Here is a 19,583-nt window from a genome sequence, read left to right as displayed (position 1 = left end):
CTGCCCGGACACCACAACTGTACCCTGCTCTCACCAGAGCAAAATGTCTAATGCCCCGGCACCTTCAGCATGGATTGCCTAGAACGTGCAGGCTCCCAGCAAGGCACTTTGCAGTAGGGCAGGCCAAGCCATTTGGAGAAGCTCTATCTAGGCCTGACCTGACACCTTCGCTGAAGGTTTGTCCTTTCAGGCACGCTGAGTGGATCTATGGGAAGCCACAGGAGGCTGGCCAGGATACATGTGATTAGACAGCATGGGACACCAAGCAAGGGCAGTAAATTTGCTCTGTCACTTCCCTCTTCTACACTGCATGGTGGCCAGGAAGGGGAAGAGATATTCCAGTCTATTGTTACACACTCCCTTTCCATAGAGCAGTTCAGAGCTATGATATGCATGGCTTGGCAAAGTTTAACACAACCTTTGGATTGCTGCAGGTGGAGGGTCATCTTTCATTTCTGGCTCTTTGGACCTTTCACAGCAGTATTTGATTCAGCTGACTTGTCTGCAGCATTGGCTGGAGCAGCATGGACTTGGTTTTGTGCTGATCTCTCCCAGGAATTTCTGAAATTGCCTATGGAAGGGAATTTACAAGTCTGTGCTTTCAAATCTGTTTTGGGTCCTTTAAGCTATGTGCATTTGCATGGTAACCACTGGGATTTCCTTTTTCATAGATATGGGCTACATTATGCCCCTGCTAAAATGATTCAGTTTTTACCACTTGATTCTACACACTCTAGTGCTAGCCAGCTGCCAGCAGGCTATTGAAGGTAGCTAGCAGGGAATCCTATTAAATTAAGTCACTACAGGCTGAAATGTTGTTAACTGTACAAGAACGCTCATTAAATCTGGTTTCTTTAGCGAGCAGTTTTGATAACGCAATTATACCACCAACCAATGTAAGAGGCCTGCATGAGACACATTAGCCACTGATAAATGTTCTGCTTCTCTTACTAAACTGCCTTAACTATCTTCATACTAAAGCAAGTGGAAGTTCATTGCACAGAGAATGGATATGGTGGAGATGCTAAATTGTGACTTATTATCCCTAAAGTTAACTGCTATTGGACACAAAGTTACCTGGGTCCCAGAGACTAAGATTTAATTACCAGGATTCAGTGACCAAACATAGGCTGAATCCCAGGTTGTCACCAGGAAGAGGAAGAAGCTCAAGCACTCCATCACTGGCTGGCTGGACAACCTTGGGCAAGTCACTTCATTGCTCTGTGCCTCAGTTTCCCCTTCTGTAAAATGTGGGATTCCCAGACTGCCTTGCTGTAAAAGGGACAGCATCTTATCACACAATGGTTGTTTCAAACATGACAGATATGACCAGGCTTTTAACTAGACTCAGATTATCCGTCCAGATTACTCAAATGCTACCAATACAGTTTCACGCTGATCAGAAAGGCATTATCAACTTATACTTTAATATGGGTACCTTGCAGATTCTCTCTGATAGTATCTGAGCACCTCAATGTTTACTGCATTTATCCTTGCAACCACTCACCTGCGAGCCAAACCAGGTCTATCCCCATTTCACAAATAGGGAAATGAAACAGAGTAAGTCACTCACTGAAGGTCACACAGGAAGTCTGACACAACAGGGACTTGAACCCAGCTCTCCTAAGTTTTAAAGTAGCTCCCAAACCACTGCACCTCACTAGAAAGGGCTGTTTTCTTTCTGTGACAGGCTGCGAAGGTATGTCTGGTCAACCTGTTAACTCCATTTTTGTTCTGTGAGCACCCATCTATGAGGATTTGGCTTTGCCCACTCATTCTGGAGCAGCAGCCGGACACCTACTGCATAGACGATGTCTGGGAAGCTGACACAGAGCAACCAAGGGTCATCAATATTTCCTAGCTCTCCCCTGCTGGAATGGTGGGGTTGCTATGGGCAGGCCACTGACTTGAACAACTCTCTGCCCAGAAGCCAGTGTGGGGGTTAGAGCATGGAAATTCCCCAGCAGAGGAGCAGGGGCAGAACAGGTGTCAGAGTCTGCTTTAAAAAGAGACATGCTCTCTAAGCAACTGTGTAGTTTCATTGCCAGAAACAGAAGACACAGCTGGAGAGTGCGCAGCCAGGTAGAACTTTGCCTCCCCTTTGGCTCAGGCCAAAACCAGGCCTCTCAAAGGTGGCAAGATCAGACTGAGGGGGCTGCATTCAGGAATTTTTTTCCCATAGAAAGCAGAGGGGAGTTACAGATCTAAGAGTAAAGCATGTGTGAATGGGAAATCCCTTAGCATAGCCTGTTCATTGCTTTACTGCCACAGTGTCCCTGAAGGGCATAACTAGGAAACCAGAACTTTCTTAGCCAGGTAGACTCTGGGGGAACATGTCTAAGTAATTGGGGGCTTGGGAGGGCTGGTTCTGGGGTCCAGACAGCCAGACTGCCCAAGAAGAGAGAGTGTCAGATCCAGGAGGGTGCAAGACAGAACCAGAGTTAGGATCAAAAGACTAGTCACTGCCCAGACCTAGGGTGCTGAGCAGCATGTGGGACCCCATCACAACAAACTGGTAACCATTCAGAAAGAGGGACTAGACCAGGTTGTGCCACAAATTTTATCCATCAGTGCTAGAGCCTGCCAGTTGCCAAGCACCCTCAGTTCTCACTGATGTGGGTGAACCTTCACACTCCCCCAGATCTGGCCCTTAGGTCATGGTGTGATGGGAGGTGATTAGATGCCAATAACTGAAAATAAAAGATTTTCAGGCCTTGATTATGTTTGTTAAGTATTAGAGTGCCTTGACTATGGAAAATACAACTGCAATATCTCCCAAAAATGGAGTCTATTGAAGCATTTAACACAGATGTGACACTGCATTTGATTGTATTTATGAAGAGGCACTAAGAAGAGTTCAATACTACTCATTGCCTCTATGGAGCATTTTCCTTTCCCAGCACTCCACTAGTTATGATATCCAGTTCCTTCTGGCCAGCTACAAGATGTGCCTTTGTGAGCCATTCAACTTCCTTTGGGCGCTCTCTCTGCTCCACCAAGGTCCATTGTACCTAGTGAGGAACCCAGATGTGGACACTGGACCCTGACTGCAGCTTTACTAGCTAAGAGGGAATGTCTTGCACATGCATGTCCCAAGGCAGCACGCAGGAGGCCTACACACAGGTTTTGTACCAGTATAACTATGTTGGTTAGGGGTGTGATCTTTCTTTTCTTATAAACCAGTGGTGTTATACCAATACAACCCCTAGTGTGAACACTTATACTGGTATAAAAGGGCCTTATACCACATAACTTATTACCCTCCTCATATGGGAACAGTTATACCAATAAAACCTTTTGAACTTTACTAATCAGATTATCATTATTTGTATTACCATCATGCCTAGGAACCCTGGTTGCTGTCCAGGGTCCCACTGTGCTAGACGCTGTACAAAAAACAAAATGGACAGTCCTTTTGCCTACAATCTAAGTAGTTAAATTGTACTATACTATACCAGTTATGTGCACACAACGCCTTTAATTTGGGGCTTTTCCAAGAGATCACCACATACTCATCTGATTTCTCTACTCTCCACCTGGCTCCTGCTCTACGTTGCTTGTTAGAAAGCTATATTCTCCCAGCTTTGTTTCCAGCCATTCCTTGTCCCCAGCACATAATCTGGATTTAACCATGTTCCATTTCACGCTGACCCTGAAACACTTCTTCAAACTTCCCTAGTCCTTGTGCCATTTCATGCTCCTCCATCCCCCAAATTGGGAATAGGCAGTTTGGGTTATTTCACCAGTTCCTCCAGATCCCTGGCCCAGAGTGCCTAGAGAATCTCACCCCAACATGGCACAGCAGTACTCCTGGTTACTCTGAGCAGTTCATGAGACAGCTTGTCCTGCTGCTAGGCTGCAAGGCAGATGATGTCTTTCCGATAACCAGCAGATACTCTCATGGGACTGGATTAAATATCTAGAAATATTACACTCATTAAGTTTCCCATTGCTATTAAACATGGGATTTTTCAAGCCAGGACGAGGTTAAGAGAAGGGTTTCACTCCAACCACGCAACTGTACACTCCAGTCTCAGCCCAGCTGACTTCACAGAACCCTTTGCTCTAACCAGAGTGTGACACAGCCCACTAACACACTCGGTGGAGAGAGATGGTCCATGCTTTTGTGTGCGCCACTGCACGAACGGGATACAATGTTTTCCTTCCATCCTATACACAGAGACCGAGGGCTTGGCTACATACAAATTTGTCCTGGTTTAATTAAACAAACATAAACTGATGTGGTGTAAACACATGTGGATATGCTTATATCAGTTTAGACTGTTCATACCCAACTTACCACAGTTTAACTAACTAACAAAAAAAAAAAAAAAAAAAAAAATCACACCACAGTTACCCAGGTTTAACTATTGTGTTTAGCCCACATCCTGGTGACTTTTCCCAGTCCCCTTTAGAGCACCAGGCTGCCAGCCCAGCCTATTGCTTGTGGCTTTATCAAAAAAAGTATTTAGGTTGGATTGGAATCATCTAACCCTGCATCCTCCAAGCCATTAAACTGTCATTTAAATGCTTAAAGCTTCCTCATCATCATAGAAGCTCAGCTCATGCTTCCTTCGTTCCCCAATGGCTCCTCTTGAAGGATCAGCTCACTGCTCCATGTTCTCCACCCTTCTGGCAAGTCCCCTGGGTTAGTGATTTATTGCAAATGATTGCTAATGAGCCCGCCATTTCCTCTTGTATGGCCTTCAAAACCTTGGCATGGAAATGGTCAGGGCCAGCCCATTGAAAGGTGTTTGTCCTATCTGATCTATGTTGTGAGCAGTCTCATCTGTCATGACCTGCAGCCACGTCACCTCCTGTTAAAATCCTGTAGGCTCCCAAACACAGCATGGCCAGTACTTGGATGTGGGTGACCCAGCAGGATGCACTCTATCCCCCAATTCAGTACTGACCCAGATGTCCCAACACAGTGCTAGGGGCTGCTGTGCTGCAGAGAGAGGTGCTACTCACTCAAATCATCAGAAAGGAGTCAACAGCTCAGCACAGGGGGCTACCAGAGGTGCTCTAATCGAGGGGAAAGAGTGCTGAGGGCCTGACCACTTGTACTCATTAGAGACCCCACGGCCGTTTTTGTTAGTGAAGGAATGTTACCCATGATATCCCCAGACGCAATCCAAACTGGGTTATGTTTTGCCTCATAAAATTGCCCTTGCTCTTTCATTTGGATACGGCATTCCTCTTCACTTCCTGTCCTAAACAGACGTGCAGTGCTGATGTGTACATTTAAGCCTTGGACTTTTACATTTCACTGGCAATCAAAGAAAATCCCAATACATAAAGGGAACAATTCCGCCACCCTTACCCATGTGAGTAATCTCATAATTACAAACTTGGGGTCTAAAGCACTTGGGGTAACAGACACTATGTAAATGTAAATCGTTCAGGCTTATGCCAGTATTTTGCCAATTCAGTTCACTGCAGTGATGGTCTTTAATGACAGTATTTTGGGTTCCACCTTTGGCCTTTAACACATTAGGTGATTAACACAGTAAAAGCTGCCTTGGAAATTACTAGAGATGATGCATCAGTAATGAGACACATTTTAAAGGAGGTTTTTCCTTTCTCCCTCTCACCCCCTTCCCCCAAAGAGTAAACAAAATTTCGAGCATGGAAGTCATTGGGGACTCAACAAATCCACCACACCCTCCCAACGGTGCATCTTACTCATGTGGGGCACTGTCTGCTCCAACAGATAAGATTCTAATGCAACATGTGTTATGCTGGTAAGACAAGCACACATCATGGAAAATAAGCTTTAATAGACAGCCATAGCTCAAGCCAGAGATTCAATAAATACTACAGCTTTTTAAACTGTGCACTAAGCTGCCTATTCATGGAGGTCATTAATAATGCCAATAACCCACCCTTGTTAGGCAGGAGAGCCCTGGTAGTCTATTTGGTCTTCACCATGAGTTCTGGCCAACAGGAAAAGACCTAGTTTTAGCAAACCTAGGCGTGGGGGGAGCAGAAGAGTCCCAAACACACTTCCCCCAAATAATTCCTAGAGCAGATCTTTTAGAAAACCAACTAATCCTGATTTAAAAATTGCCAGTGAGGGAGAATCCATCATGACCCTTGGTAAACTGTTCCAGTAGTTAATTACTCTCACTGTTGAAAATTTATGCCTTATTTCCAGTCTGAATTTGTCCAGCTTCAACTTGTTGAGCTAGCAACATCGGGGTGGAGTGTGTTTTCTCCCCCAACCCTAGGTTTGCCAAAATTAGATCTGCTCCTGTTGGACAGACTTCATGGTGAAGACCAAGGAGACTACACCAGGACTCTCTTGCCATTGGATCATGTTACACTTTTCTCTGCTAGACTGAAGAGCCTATTATTAAATATTTGTTCCCTATGCAGACACTTTTAGACTGGAACCAAGTCACCCCTTGACTTTCTTGTTAAGCTAAACAGATAGAACCCATTGAATCTCCCATTATAAAGGCATATTTTCTAATTCTTTAACTATTTTCATGGCTCTTCTCTGAATCCTCTCCAATTTATCAATGTCAATCTTGAATTGTGGACCCCAGAAGTGGGCACAGATCGATGCCAAATACAGTGCTAAAATAACCTCTATACTCCAACTCGAGAGTCCCGTTTGTGCATCCCAGGATTGCTTTAGCTCTCTTGGCCACAGCATCACATTTGCAGCTTACATTCAGCTGATTGTCCACCACAACCCCCAAATCTTTTTCAGAGCCCCTGCTTCCCAGGATAGAGTCCCCTATCCTGTGAGTATGGCTTACAGTCTTTGTTCCTAGATGCAGACATTTACATTTAGCCGTATTAAAATGCATACGGTTTGCTTTCACCCAGTTTATAAAGTGATCCAGATCACTCTGAATTGTGACCTGTTCCCTACTTCTCCCCCAATTTTTGTCATCTGCAAACTTTACCAGTGATGATTTCATGTTTTCTTCCAGTTAATGGATATTAAAAAAAAGAAAAGAAAAGAAAAAAGAAAAAAGTTAAATAGTGTAGGGCCAATAACGATCCCTGCAGGACACCACTAGAAATATCAATGATGAGTCCCCATTTACGATTACATTTTGAGACCTATCAGGTGCCGAGAGCCTTCAGGTTTAATGCTATTTGTTCCAAGTGGCTGGCAGTTCTTGGGTTGGTTAGACACAGTCAGGGTCAGGAGGCCCCTAATCTGACACCTTGCACTTTCCGCTCTCCTCCACCACCGGTTTGCAATAATAATAATAAATTCTTTATATGTCACACATACCCTTCCCTAAATACATGGTTCATACTTTTCTGAAATAAAAGCCAGTGCCAGCAGTTATGAGTAAGGCTAAGATTATGTCACGGAGGTCACGGATTCTGTGACTTCCAGAGACGACCTTGATGTTTTCCGCTTCAGCCCCAGGGTGGTGAGTCTAGAGCTGTCAGCTGGTGGGGACCCCAGAGCTCCCAGCCGCTGTGGGTGGCAAGGAGAACCCTGGAGCTCTCAGCTGCTGCAGGCAGGATCCTCCTCCCTGCCTGCAGCAGGGCTCGGGCTCTCATCCCCATTTTGTAACAGTTTTTACTAAAAGAGTCAGACAGGTCACAGGCAATAAACAAAAATTCACAGAAGCCCATGACCTGTCTGTGACTTTTACTAAAAATAATTGTTACAAAATCTTAAACTTATTTACGAGCAACCCTACAATAACAAAGCAAAGTGTACTCTTCCCTAGCTCCTTCCAAAGATCTGAGAACACTTTACGGACACTAACCAAGCCCCACAACCCACCTGAGATACAGGGAAGGATTATCCTGCATAAACCAATCAGAAGGTAGGGATGCTGAACAATGATTGACCCACAACTGTACAGTTTTCCAGCAAATTTTTTTTACACCAGATTATGCAAATCCCTTCCCACCAACAGGCTATTGCCCTCACAACTCCCTGTCCCCAACCAGCACACAGCCACCTCCACTCCAGACCCCACCCCACCCAATACCAGTTATTAAAAGGAATTCCTCACTGGGGGAGGAAGTGGGCTGAGCTTTATGGGAACAGAGCCAGCAGCGGGGAAAGCCCGGGGTGAGAGGAGTTCAGGTGGCCATGTCTGGGTGGGGATTTCTGAGGACATCCGTCTATCAGGTCAGAGGAGCTGGCTGCTGTCATTCAGAGTGCAGAGGATGCACAGCAAGAATCACTACAACTCCCCGGTGTTAACTCCGCAACAGCCACGGGGACCACGGTCAACCTGGGAGGTTATGTGCCCTCAGTGGTTCCTATCTCCAAGCGTGACACTGGATGAGACTCAGAGGACAGTGGGTTTTGCCTGCAAGCTATCAGACATTTACATGCAGGAGCACTGAGAGGCCTCTGCTCAGTCAGGCCAGGCCCCATTGTGCCCAGTACTCACAACACCAGTACATGACAGCCCCAACCAGCACACAATCTAGAAGACAAGGCCTCTAGGTGAATTTAAATGAGCTGTGTCACAGGGTGGCTGGCCCCATTAAATGAAGCAAGTCCACCCCCTGTGTACTAGAGCAGGTGCTCCCAGTCTGGCCAATTAAGAGGGTGGGGCAGTACGTGGGGTCATAAGGAGGCAACCTGTTGGGAAGAAAGTGGGAGGAGGAGCAGCAACAGGGAGTTCCTGGAAGAGGCTGCTAGAGTCCCCTGGCAGGGGAGATAGAGGGAACCTGCTTGGGGGAAAGGGCCTCCAGGGAGAAAGCCCTGTGAGGTGGGGCTCAGCTAAAGAGCACAGAAGAATCCTACAGTAGTCCCTGAAGCAGGAGGGGCTGAGAGAAGCAAATGGGAAATTCCCCTGGAAGCTGTAGCCCAGAGTGGGCTGAGGAACTGTGTGTGTTTGTAAAATAAACCAGTGCCTGGAGAGGGACTCTGGGTATGAAAGTGAGTCCTGCGTAGGCTGCAGACAAGCCAAACACCTGACAGACCATCTTTCTGTTCTGTGTTGTACAGCACCTAACACCATGGGCTCCTAGGTACTACTGTAGCACACCTAATAAATAACGTACAGTGCTAGTGCAATGGGGTCCTGGGCCACGTGTGGGGCTCCTAGGCACTCCACAGCACATGTAATTGATGGTAATAATGACGAGAATTAAACAAGCCAGTTGGAGGAGGACCAGGTAATAAAAAAGGTTGGTTTGGCATGAACTAGCTGTGCATACAGTTGATGGTTTTCCCAACCAGCCAGAATGGATTCTAATTTGCAAAGCATGAGGCACATAATTCACAGTGGGGAGAGGTGAAAATGTTGGGACCACCAGGCCACCCACTACTTGGAAAAAAAAAATGTCCCTGGTCTGGGGAGAGAAGAAAGTGGTTTTCCCTCCTCCATCACATCAAGGCAAGAGACAGCAAGAAATTTATGATGGGGGAGTCACATGCCCTGGAGCCTCCTGTCTAGGCACATCGTTTAAAGCTCAGAGCTTTACCCAATCACACAATGACTACAAAAGTCGCCATGGTGTAGGTGCAATGTTTGGAGAAGAGAAGAGACACTGTCAATCTAGCACAATGGGGTCCTGGGTTTCTAAGTGCTGCCACAATACAATGATAGAGGACAAGAGGATCTGTGGCCCAACGGCTGAATGCTTTTCCTAAGGGAATTCCAAAACGTCACTGGTCTAGGCAGATCGATGAACTAGGATCCTGTTCTTGGAGGTGTGAATAAAAGGATTAACCCAGTTTACCCCTTTTAGCATGTGCTTGGAAAGGAAATCGTTCAATGCTGTTTTATTTACAATGTATTGATTCCAATTGTCTTCTGCACTTTCTATCTATCCCTTCATGGTTTTTTCCTCTATTCAGCTACTTCTGAAAAGTTATAAAACAAAAACAGATTGGTCTCCAATGCTATGCCTGACTTTACACTTGAAGAAGGAGATTGTCTGCCCAGGACAGAATACAACCATCTGGGAGTGAAGGCAGAAATTCCATGTCTGACATCTTTACAGGGGTATCATTCAGCACAGGCAAGTGCAATGCCAGGCCAGACAAGAATTCAGTCATTTCAAGTGGCCACAGGACTGTCTATGTACCAGCACCATCCTGACCCTGATCACACACTTGGATACAAATCAAACCCTGGGCACCTGCCGTAGCCAGGCCAGATAGAATCAGCACAGCTCCACCCCTTTCCCAGCCTCCTGAGGCACATTTTGCACCAAGTATCCATCAGGAGAAAGCTGGACAGAAATTTCTGATGCAACAGAGGGAAATAAAGACTATGTGAGGTTTGAACCTTCACCAGGGCCAGGATCCTGCTCTCATTGACATCAGTGAGACCTGGTCTTAAATTATGAGACATTAAAGAAGTTGGGCTCCTCTCTCAGGAGAGGGAGACACACACACACAAATCAACAGAGTGACATTTTTCACACTAATAAAGGCTTCAATCCATAGATGAGGAAGCTGCTTATTAACAACTTCTCTTCAGAGTCAAGAACAAACATATGAAATAAGCGGCTAGGGAAGGTAATAGGACACAGCATTTGAGAGAGAACTGGAAAGGGCTGCGGCAGAATTGTATAGCAAGGGCTAATGCAGGGGAGCATAGCAAGAAAGTGGTGGGAGTAAAGGTCCCTTCTCTGTTGTTTCTAAAGTAGGAGCTCTAGATTTTTTAAATGGAGAGAATGGATTTAGGCATGAGCTTTCCAGGCCTCCCCTCAGCCAGCACAGAGATTGCATTCATAATCTAATTATACAGAGCAACACAAATCCATGCCCAACAGTCATGTGAACTCATACACCCATCTCACCTGGAGAGGCCACTGTTACTGGAAATAATACATCACAGCTTCCTTCCCCCAAAACTACCTCCCAGCCAGGATTCCTGGGTGCAGTGGGTGGGGAATGAAGCCACTTAGATAACGCACATCCAGGCCAGATGATTACCTGGGAACAGCTGCATAGCCAGAGAACTTCTCTCCCTAGTTCTTAGTATAGGAACACGCATTAGGAGAGGCAACACTGAATAGCAGGAGGGCAACACACAGAGCCCAAAAAGATAACTGGCAAGCCACAGGTTCCTGGGAGGTACAGCTTTTCACAGCGACAAGGAGACTGTAACCAACAGCATGCTTTGTGCCTATGAACTCCACTTAGCAAAGGAAGAAATCACTCCAAGTTCTCCAGGATTCCTGTTTCCACCTGCTGGCAGAGGAGTCTATCCCCACAGCTCTGGACTGGTACAAGGAGAACAAGTGGGAGGTAATGCAATCCACAGTTGTGCAAAGGGCCTAACTAGGTCTCCCAATGCAAGATTGGGAGTATGTATTTTAATACATGACACTGCACTTGAAGATACAACATACCCAGAGAGTTACTATGCTAAGCAAATAGTAACTCCTCCCCCGCCCCCCAAATTTACATGCACGGGTCACTAAATTACCAAGTGCCACTGGCATTTCAGCATCTGACCGGCACCATTTAATGGGTCTGACAAGTCTAAGATTCATGAATTGAACAGGTAGTTTTGACTGTGGCAAGCAGAACTCCTAAGAGCTATTAGCTCATGACAGGTTTCAGAGTAGCAGCCGTGTTAGTCTGTATCTGCAGAAAGAAGAGGAGGACTTGTGGCACCTTAGAGACTAATCAATTTATTTGAGCATAAGCTTTTGTGAGCTACACTCACTTCATCGGATGCATTCAGTGGAAAATCATGACTGTGCCACTGAATTTTACATCCCTATCTGTGGTGCTGAACTTTAAGATCGTTACCATGTTGTTAAATTACCAATTGGCACATTACATTTGGATTCTCTTCTGGTTGCCCCAACATATGTATGAGCTCAAACAAACTAGAGCAGGCACTGTTCAGCATGGCTGTGTCATCATCACGCTCCCTCCCCCTCCAAAACTCTCAACGTCACAAGGGGAAAGATCTTGGAGCTATTCACCTAGGAAGGAAGCCCAGTACTGCACTCATATCCACAGCCTATCGGCGAACAGGGAGATCTCCATGTGGAATACCATTAATTCCTGGACCTCTGAGAAAGTGGAGCCAGGAGAGATAGGGGAGGAGGAGGGGAAACAGCTGTGAAAAGCCCAATACCCAGGAGCTTTCATCAACTGAGTGCTACCAGGAGCTGCGCACCAAGGCAGAGGCTGCATGGCTGGCCACGGCAGGCGGGATGATCACCAGGGACAGTCCACTGCCAAGAAAGCTCAAAAACCCAAAAAAAACCCCCAGCCAAAAAAAACCAAAACAAAAAAACCCCAGCAAACCCACTATCTGCTAGCCAGAGGCCAAAACAAAAGATGAGGGGGTCCCTCCCCACAGCCCCAGCCTGGAGCTGGTGAGATGCCCGGATACACACCCCTTCCCACTACCATCAGATGCTGGGAAAGGCTGCAGATGGAGGAAGTAAAAGTGTGCTGTTCATGGACTTTGCTTCTTTTCTAGGCACCTCTGGCTCAGATACCGGATACATTTGAATGCCTCCCCCCGCCATCCCATCCTCTGGTTGCTGGAAGCGTCTCTTGACTTTGCCCACAGCCTCCTGAAAGACTCCTCCCTTCTCTCCTGCAAAGATCTCCAGTGTCTGCCTTTCTCACTGCTTAGAGCAGCAGCAAAGGAAAACTGGCAGGGATTCTAATCAGTTTCACTGCAGCCTGCAGGGTCCTGAATAGCAGCAGCTGCACTAAGCTGTGTCTCCTTAACTCACTCTGCAAATGAGCGGAAGCGGGGTGCCAAAGCAGTCTGCAGACTCAGGAAGACTCGCTGCTCTGCTGTTCCTTTTAGAAGGTTTCCAGCACCACCACAAATGCCAGGTATATTTTTAAATGAAAATTAAACTCTGCAGCAATCTAGGCTTTTGACCTCCCTTCTGTTCACCAGGAAAGAGGCTCTGACTTGCCATTAGCCAATGGTATTTGAGTCCCACCTATTGATTTACGGTGTGGAACTTACCTGCCACGTTGTGTGCTTCCAAAGCAACATCTGGCTCCTGGCGGGCTAGAGGCAAGAAAAAAGTGGGATCCTTCTTACGGCTGCACATGTCATCAGCACCCGAATTCCCTTTCCCGTCTCTGCTCATGGCTGCCACATTGTCGGAAGCATAGAAGGCAGCCTCCTTAAGATCAGTCCCCCCTTCCACTGATGTCCCTGATAGAGCTGCACTCTCCAGAGGCATTTTTGCATCTTTAACAAAAGCAGTTATTCTCTGTTCACCTTGGGAGCACTCAAGGGCAGCAAAATCTTCTTTGTTTGGCTCCAGTGTCATTAACACGCTTTTGCCTCCATCACACCGATGCGCTCTCTGCTGCTCTGATGAAGAAGTAGAGACAGCTTTCTCCATTCCTCACAGATTCTGTTGTGTCACTCAGGAAAAACAAACATCAGGACTTCACAGGCAGCTGTAGCCAGAAAATCTAAAAAGGGGAAAAAATGATGAGGATTTCTCAATTGCAGAGACACTCCCCAGCCTTCCCTGGTCACACCTGCTCTCTTTAGGCCCAAGGGCATGACCTGGAGTAACAGATAGTAACAAAAGAATCTTACTGTGCCTTTCAGCCCAACATCTTTACAGTGTCACTACATGACTGGCTTCAAGTGGGGCAGAGCAGCAGCTGTTTCAGCCGTGAAGTGAAAAATATCGATACCCAGTTACATCCCATACTGGGATTTAACCAGGACACTCAAGTCCATGCCCTTGGTGCTATGGGATTCCAGGAGGCAATTGGTCAGGACCTTTGTTTTTCATTTCCATATGTGAACATGGCACCTCTGGCAGCACAGTGCTCTCTGGCACCATGCTGGAGCACTGAAGCTTCTATCCCAAGAGCTTGTTGAGCCTAGGAGCATTTCAAGGTGATGCAGAAGGGCTTGGGGAATGAGAAAGAACAGTACAGTGCCCAAGGCACCACATGACCCTGTAGGAGACTGACCTGCTTAGCAAGATTCTGCATCACTCCCTGGCTGCAGGGTTAGCATGGAACAAGGATGAAAAAGGCTAAACGAGGTTATACAGGTGAGAAGGGCAGAAGGTGGAAGAAGCTGCCAAATGGCCAATACAGAGACTGGGAAATCATTTAATATTTGTGCCTTGAGAGCAGTGTATCCTGCCGACATCTTGGTTCCCTCCTTGCTGGAGGAGTCAATGGGGAAAGATACAAGATGTCTGGAGCTACCCACTGGTGACGTAAGACCTTAGTGACATGCCAGGACATGTATGTGTACATAAAGACTGGTCGTGTGTCTATGTGTATCATGAGCTGTTCTGCAGAAGGGCAGGATTATTCCACTGGTCCCTACCATGCAGCATCTCTCCTCATTCACAGGCTAACACTGCACATTTCCATCACACATTGTTGCTCTTCATTTGCACCATGCTTCCTGTTACTACAGAGCTCCGTTATCCTAGGAGCATTTTCTGTCTCCAAGTTTTGTGTTTAGTTTTGACCTAACACATGTAAACGCTCCGAAAAAGGTAAAACACAGAACTTTCAATATCCCATATAATTACATGTATCCACCCTCTGTGACAGGTTCAGGTATTTTCATGGCCTACATGCTCTCCCTTTATATCACCAGAGGCTACTAATAGCTGCAGTTACATTTTTTAAATGGCATTTCATGCTGGTGAAAGGTACCATGTTAACAGACTATTTCTCCCCAAGCAGGTACAGCAGCAGAAGTGCCAGCATATCTCCCACTACCTGCCCCAGGGGTAAGAGGTTTGATACACAACAACTTGTTGGGGCCACCAACAAGCAGGCCGTAGTTCTGCAAAATGGACACCTACTTAAGCAGGATCTGGACTGAAGCTAGCCACTCACTTCATGTAATCCAAAGAGAAACAGATTTCAGTTACCACTCTCCTGGGATGCACTTGAACCAGCCAACTAGAGGCTAAAGACTTGGTACAGCCCCTTACCATCTCCCCAGGGATTTATACTGCTACTTACAGCATTCGCACGCCTCACAAGCCACAGACACCCTATACACACACAAGTTTGGGTCTCTTCCTGCCCCCCACCCACCCATCTCCACCCCTCTGCCTGTTGAGGGGTTTTGGGAGACAGGAAGGAGAAAGGGAAAATGCTCAGCTAGTTATTCTTCCTGGGAGGTGGGCTTTATTGTAGGGCAAAATCTTGTTTCCATTTGCTTCCCCAAAGGCAATGAGATGTAGGTCTGTTCTAGTCTCTCATGGAAGAAGAGTTCCCCAGCTATGGGCCAGCAACTGAGAATGCTCATGTCCCCCGGTTCCCATGAGCAACACCTGTCCTGTTGACAGTTCTACTGTTCCTGAGGGCCACAGCTTCATGGTAGGTCCTGACTGCAGAGTCAGCTCCAGCCCACTGAGGGCTTTGGGACCTTGAACTTGTTCTAGTATTAAGTAGACAGCCAGCGTAGTGTCTGGGGCACAGGATGATTAGCTCATGTCAATGTGCTTTACTTAGCAGGATGGGCACTACATGTTGAACCAGTGTGAGCTTCAAGATCTTTCCTTAAATTCACAGCTACCATGCATTGCATTAGCCATGCCTAGAGGTTGCTGCTGCTAGGTTTGCATCTGTCCCAATGAGACTCACCATCCTAATCGGTCACAGGTGTAAGAAAGCAATTCTAGCACCACTCGCTCTTGGGGCATGGACCCAATAAAGGGTCCCTGGGTGGTTTACCACCATGATGATCAGAGTGCAGACACAGTAAACAATATGACAAGGACTACTTCAACATGGACGTCAAGATGATTATTGATCCCAACCAATCCAGTCACGCTGGGGATGAAGTTACTGTATAACCAACTTCAAATCACTGGTAAAAGTGAACAAAACAACATTTCATAGTGGGTCTGAACAGAGCCTGAGCTACACTCAGGGAAAAGCAGCGACAACCATAGCTCCCAGAATCATAGCCACCATCTCTCATGGTGTGCTGCAAGGCAAAGTTATTATTGCACGTAGGAGGGTAAATCACATACATGAGCTGGAGAGGAGATAAGGCTGCCCTACATAACCCCAATACGGCCATGTTTCAAATAAGCATGAATGGCTCCAGACTCTACAATCCAGAAAGAATGCTAGTGAAAGCACAAGTGACAGCAAGCAAATGTACCAGAGAGCTAGAGAATAAAGGCACATGAGTAGAGGGAGCAAGAGAGCTAAGTTTATGTAGTAAAGGAAAGAGAAGGCCAGAGAAGAGACATGAGTCTATAAATACCTTCAAGGTAACAATATAAATGAAGGGAGGGAATTATTCGCTGTCTCCTAAGAGGCTATTACCATACAAGGAGCAATAGCCTGGAGCCATTTACATAAACCGTTCTTAACCATGAAAGCAAAGGAGCCCTAGAAGAGATGATAGGAGATGGAGTCTCCATCACTGCCGAGAGCCAGGAATGAGCAGAGACCAAGCATTTCTGGGAATGATGTAGAGAAGAGTCCTGTGAGCTCTGCGAGTGGGGAGGTGAGGAAATCAAACTGAATACCTGTTGTGATGGGCTTGATTCCCTATGATTCTCTGCCACCCCACCACAATTGTGCCAGCTACTCTACAGGAGCTACAAAAGGGGAAGGAAAAAACCTGAACCAAACAACCACATGCTACCATGTCAGTAACACAATGAACTTGATCTTCATGCTTGTCTCTCTTTCAGAGCTTTCTGGAGAGGACTCGCACTGAGGAACGCTTGGCTCTCCCCCCAGTGTTGGGGAGGAGGGGACACAGCCACTGCACAACAAACAGAGATGCCTTGTGCTTATTTAAGTCTCACTCTTCCTGTCCCTGCAGCCTTGGCTCTCACACACAGTCCCCACAGAACCAGGCATTACAAAACAGAGTGCATCCCAGCAAGAAAGCCCAGCCAGTGCCAGTCACTGAGCCAAGGCTGCAGGCCTGGGTAACCTGCTACCCCTACCTAGTCCAGTTTCACCCTCAGCAAGACACGCAAAAAATTGCTTCATATGTATTTGCTCTTTTTCTAGCCAGCAGGGGTAGGACCTACCAGCTGGCTTTGATTGCCAAGAGCTTCCTTTAGCAACAAGCACCATTCCACGTGGAGCCAAGACACCTGGAGAGGGCTGACTGCCTCCATCAGGAGCCCATGCATGGCGTGCCAGTGCAGCACTAAGTCCAAAACACGGACAGTGAGGATCTGCTGAAATCTTTTCCCTAGGTTTTTTAGGATTCCACTGGGCTCTTTCCAGTCAAGCCTACAGCTGCACATTTTCAGTGCTTCAGACTCTGTACAAGTCCCTCAGGAACATATATAATCACCACACAAAAAAACCCACAATGACCTCCCACTGGGATTCCCAGCACGTACCCAATACTTTAAAGACTGATATATGGCTCTCCTCAAGGGACCCTTTGTGCTCACTAGAGCTGTGAAGGGTCCCCTCACCCGGTCCTTAGGGCAGGAGTGGGCAAGCTACAGCCCGGGGCCACATCCAGCCCTCCAGATGTTTTAATCCACCCCTCAAGCTCCCGCTGGGGAGTGGGGTCCAGGGCTTGCCCAACTCCATGCAGCTTCCAGAAGCAGCAGCAGGTTCTCCCTCTGGCTCCTACGTGTAGAGGCAGCCCCAAGCCCCAGGAACTACAGCCAATGGGAGCTGCAGGGGCAGTGCCTGCAGACAGGGCAGCGCGTAAAGCTGCCTGGCTGCACCTCTGCTTAGGAGCCATAGGGGAGAAATGTTACTTCTGGGAGCTGCTTGAGGTAAGCGCTACCTGAAGCCTGCACCCTGACCCCGTCCAGCGCCCCAGCCCCGATCCCACTCCCACCTTCCGAACTGCTTGGTCCCAGCCCAAAGCACCCGAAGCCCTCACCCCCGCCCCTTGCACCCCAGCCCAGAGCCCCCTCCCACACCCTGAACGCCTCATTTCTGGCCTCACCCCAGAGCTCACACCCCCAGCTGGAACCCTCACCTCCTCCTGCACCCCAACCCACAATTTCATTAGCATTCATGACCCGCCATACAATTTCCATACCCAGATGTGGCCCTTGGGGCAAAAAGTTTGCCCCCCGCTGCCTTAGGGTCTCATATTGCAGTGCCCATACTCTGCCCCAGAAGAGCTGGACATGAACACTAAGGATTCTCTCTAATGGCAGGAAGATGTCACTGCCATGTGGCACAAGATACCCACTCCCTCTGCCAAGGAACCAAGTGTTCCCTCTCTAGAGCGTGCCAGCCCAAGAGAGAGAGAAAACAGGCTTCAGACGCTGTGCTGCCACATGAAGACCAGAGTGCTAATTTCTTTGCTGCCAGCACAGCACTTGTCACCTATTTTTAAAAGGCGCAGTAGCGAGAAGAGGGTGACTCATGCTTCTCAAGTGCTTTCTGCCCAAGGATCCCAGAGCACTTCAGACATTAGTTATCCCAGTTTCACAAATAAGGAAACTGGAATTAAGACAAAATTTCTTTGCTTAAATAAATACAGAATACCCACTAGTTTGGGGCTTCTGACATGAGCCACTTAATACAGAGCACCTGCAGCTCCCATTGATTTCACCTGGAGTGGAGGATGCTCAATGCCTCTGAAAAGAGTAGCAAAAGAAAACCCCTGTCTAGAGAGCCGAGTAACTGACCCATTGTGCCCACTCACGCTCCACATTAGGAAGCGATCCAGGCCTGCTGGCAGTCAGAGGTTTCGCTTCATGTAGTGTACATGGTACCACAGACCCGCAAAAAGTCAGAGCCTAAACAAAAGGCAAGATTTTCAAATTCTAATTTCTAGCACTCATTTCAAACACGTCTCTTCAGAACTCTAGAGAGAAGGTGGTTGAGGGAATAGCTTTTATTGGACCTACACTGGATCCTCGCGAGAGCATGGGATTTGGGATGCATGCGCGGGACTGCGTTACCATGACTACTAATGAAAGTTACTAAATTTGGAATCCATGGCTGTGACTGCGTTATAAGCGAACTCACGCTAGATAGATGCACATTCTAGCAAGGATCCACCGTTCTTCTACTTATGCAAGAAATCCAGAACTATCAAAGAAAGAAGCTGGTCCAATAAAAGGTATTGCGTCACCCAACTGGTCTCTCTAATATCCGGGGATCAACATGGCTACAACTACACCGCATATATTCAGAACTCTTACAGTTCTGACCACAGAGGAGGTTTTCTAGAGACTGGTTGTACGAAGCATATGAAAGTTGCATTACCCAGACTCCAGGTAACCCTAAAAATATTCTCCATGGTGATGTCAACCCTAGAAGAGCACAATAAAAACCAGCATTTCTAATCTTCAAAGCACTTTACAAACTAACTCACTCCAGTAGCATTGACTAAAAGGAACAAACTTCAACTCTATATGATGGATGTCATGGTGCACACACACCTCATCAGGAGACAATGTGTTAGGGGCAATTTTAATTACAGTTTACAACTAGAATCTGTGGGAGTTCTCATGGGTTCCCTCCTTCTTGGAAAGGGCTAGTTTGTTTCTGTGTGAGGAATCACATATAACCCTTTGTCAATGCCATGCATTGCAGAGGGAAAGTGGCTGGGAGTGGGGTGAGCAGGAAAGACTCACCAGCAGGAGAGGGAAAGTTTGAGACCCCAAGTAGTGCTATTTGGAGCACGGGGGAAAAGCAGGAGATGGGGCTCCAGATACCAAATTAACCTTGTACAGCTGCA

The 19,583-nt window shown here is 47.1% G+C and overlaps 1 protein-coding gene across 7 annotated transcripts in view; it reads right to left on the bottom strand.

Annotated features, from left to right (window-relative positions):
• WIZ (WIZ zinc finger) overlaps positions 1 to 19,583 on the bottom strand; it is a 150,396-nt gene that overhangs the window by 121,152 nt on the left and 9,661 nt on the right. For 5 of the 7 annotated variants that reach the window (XM_074935093.1, XM_074935095.1, XM_074935096.1 and 2 more), the window contains exon 2: positions 12,906 to 13,366. In XM_074935093.1, the coding sequence (XP_074791194.1) occupies positions 12,906 to 13,293 (388 nt within the window). In that variant the 5' untranslated portion in view covers positions 13,294 to 13,366. Of the gene's footprint in view, positions 1 to 12,905; positions 13,367 to 19,583 lie in introns of those variants that run through there. The other 2 variants (XM_074935099.1, XM_074935097.1) reach the window with 2 other exon arrangements.

This window comes from Natator depressus, chromosome 20 (genome assembly GCF_965152275.1).
Source record: "Natator depressus isolate rNatDep1 chromosome 20, rNatDep2.hap1, whole genome shotgun sequence".
In the NCBI taxonomy this organism is placed as follows: Eukaryota; Metazoa; Chordata; order Testudines; family Cheloniidae; genus Natator; species Natator depressus.
The sequence above is the reverse complement of the archived record's forward strand: the minus strand, read 5'-3'. Positions and strand labels throughout refer to the sequence as shown.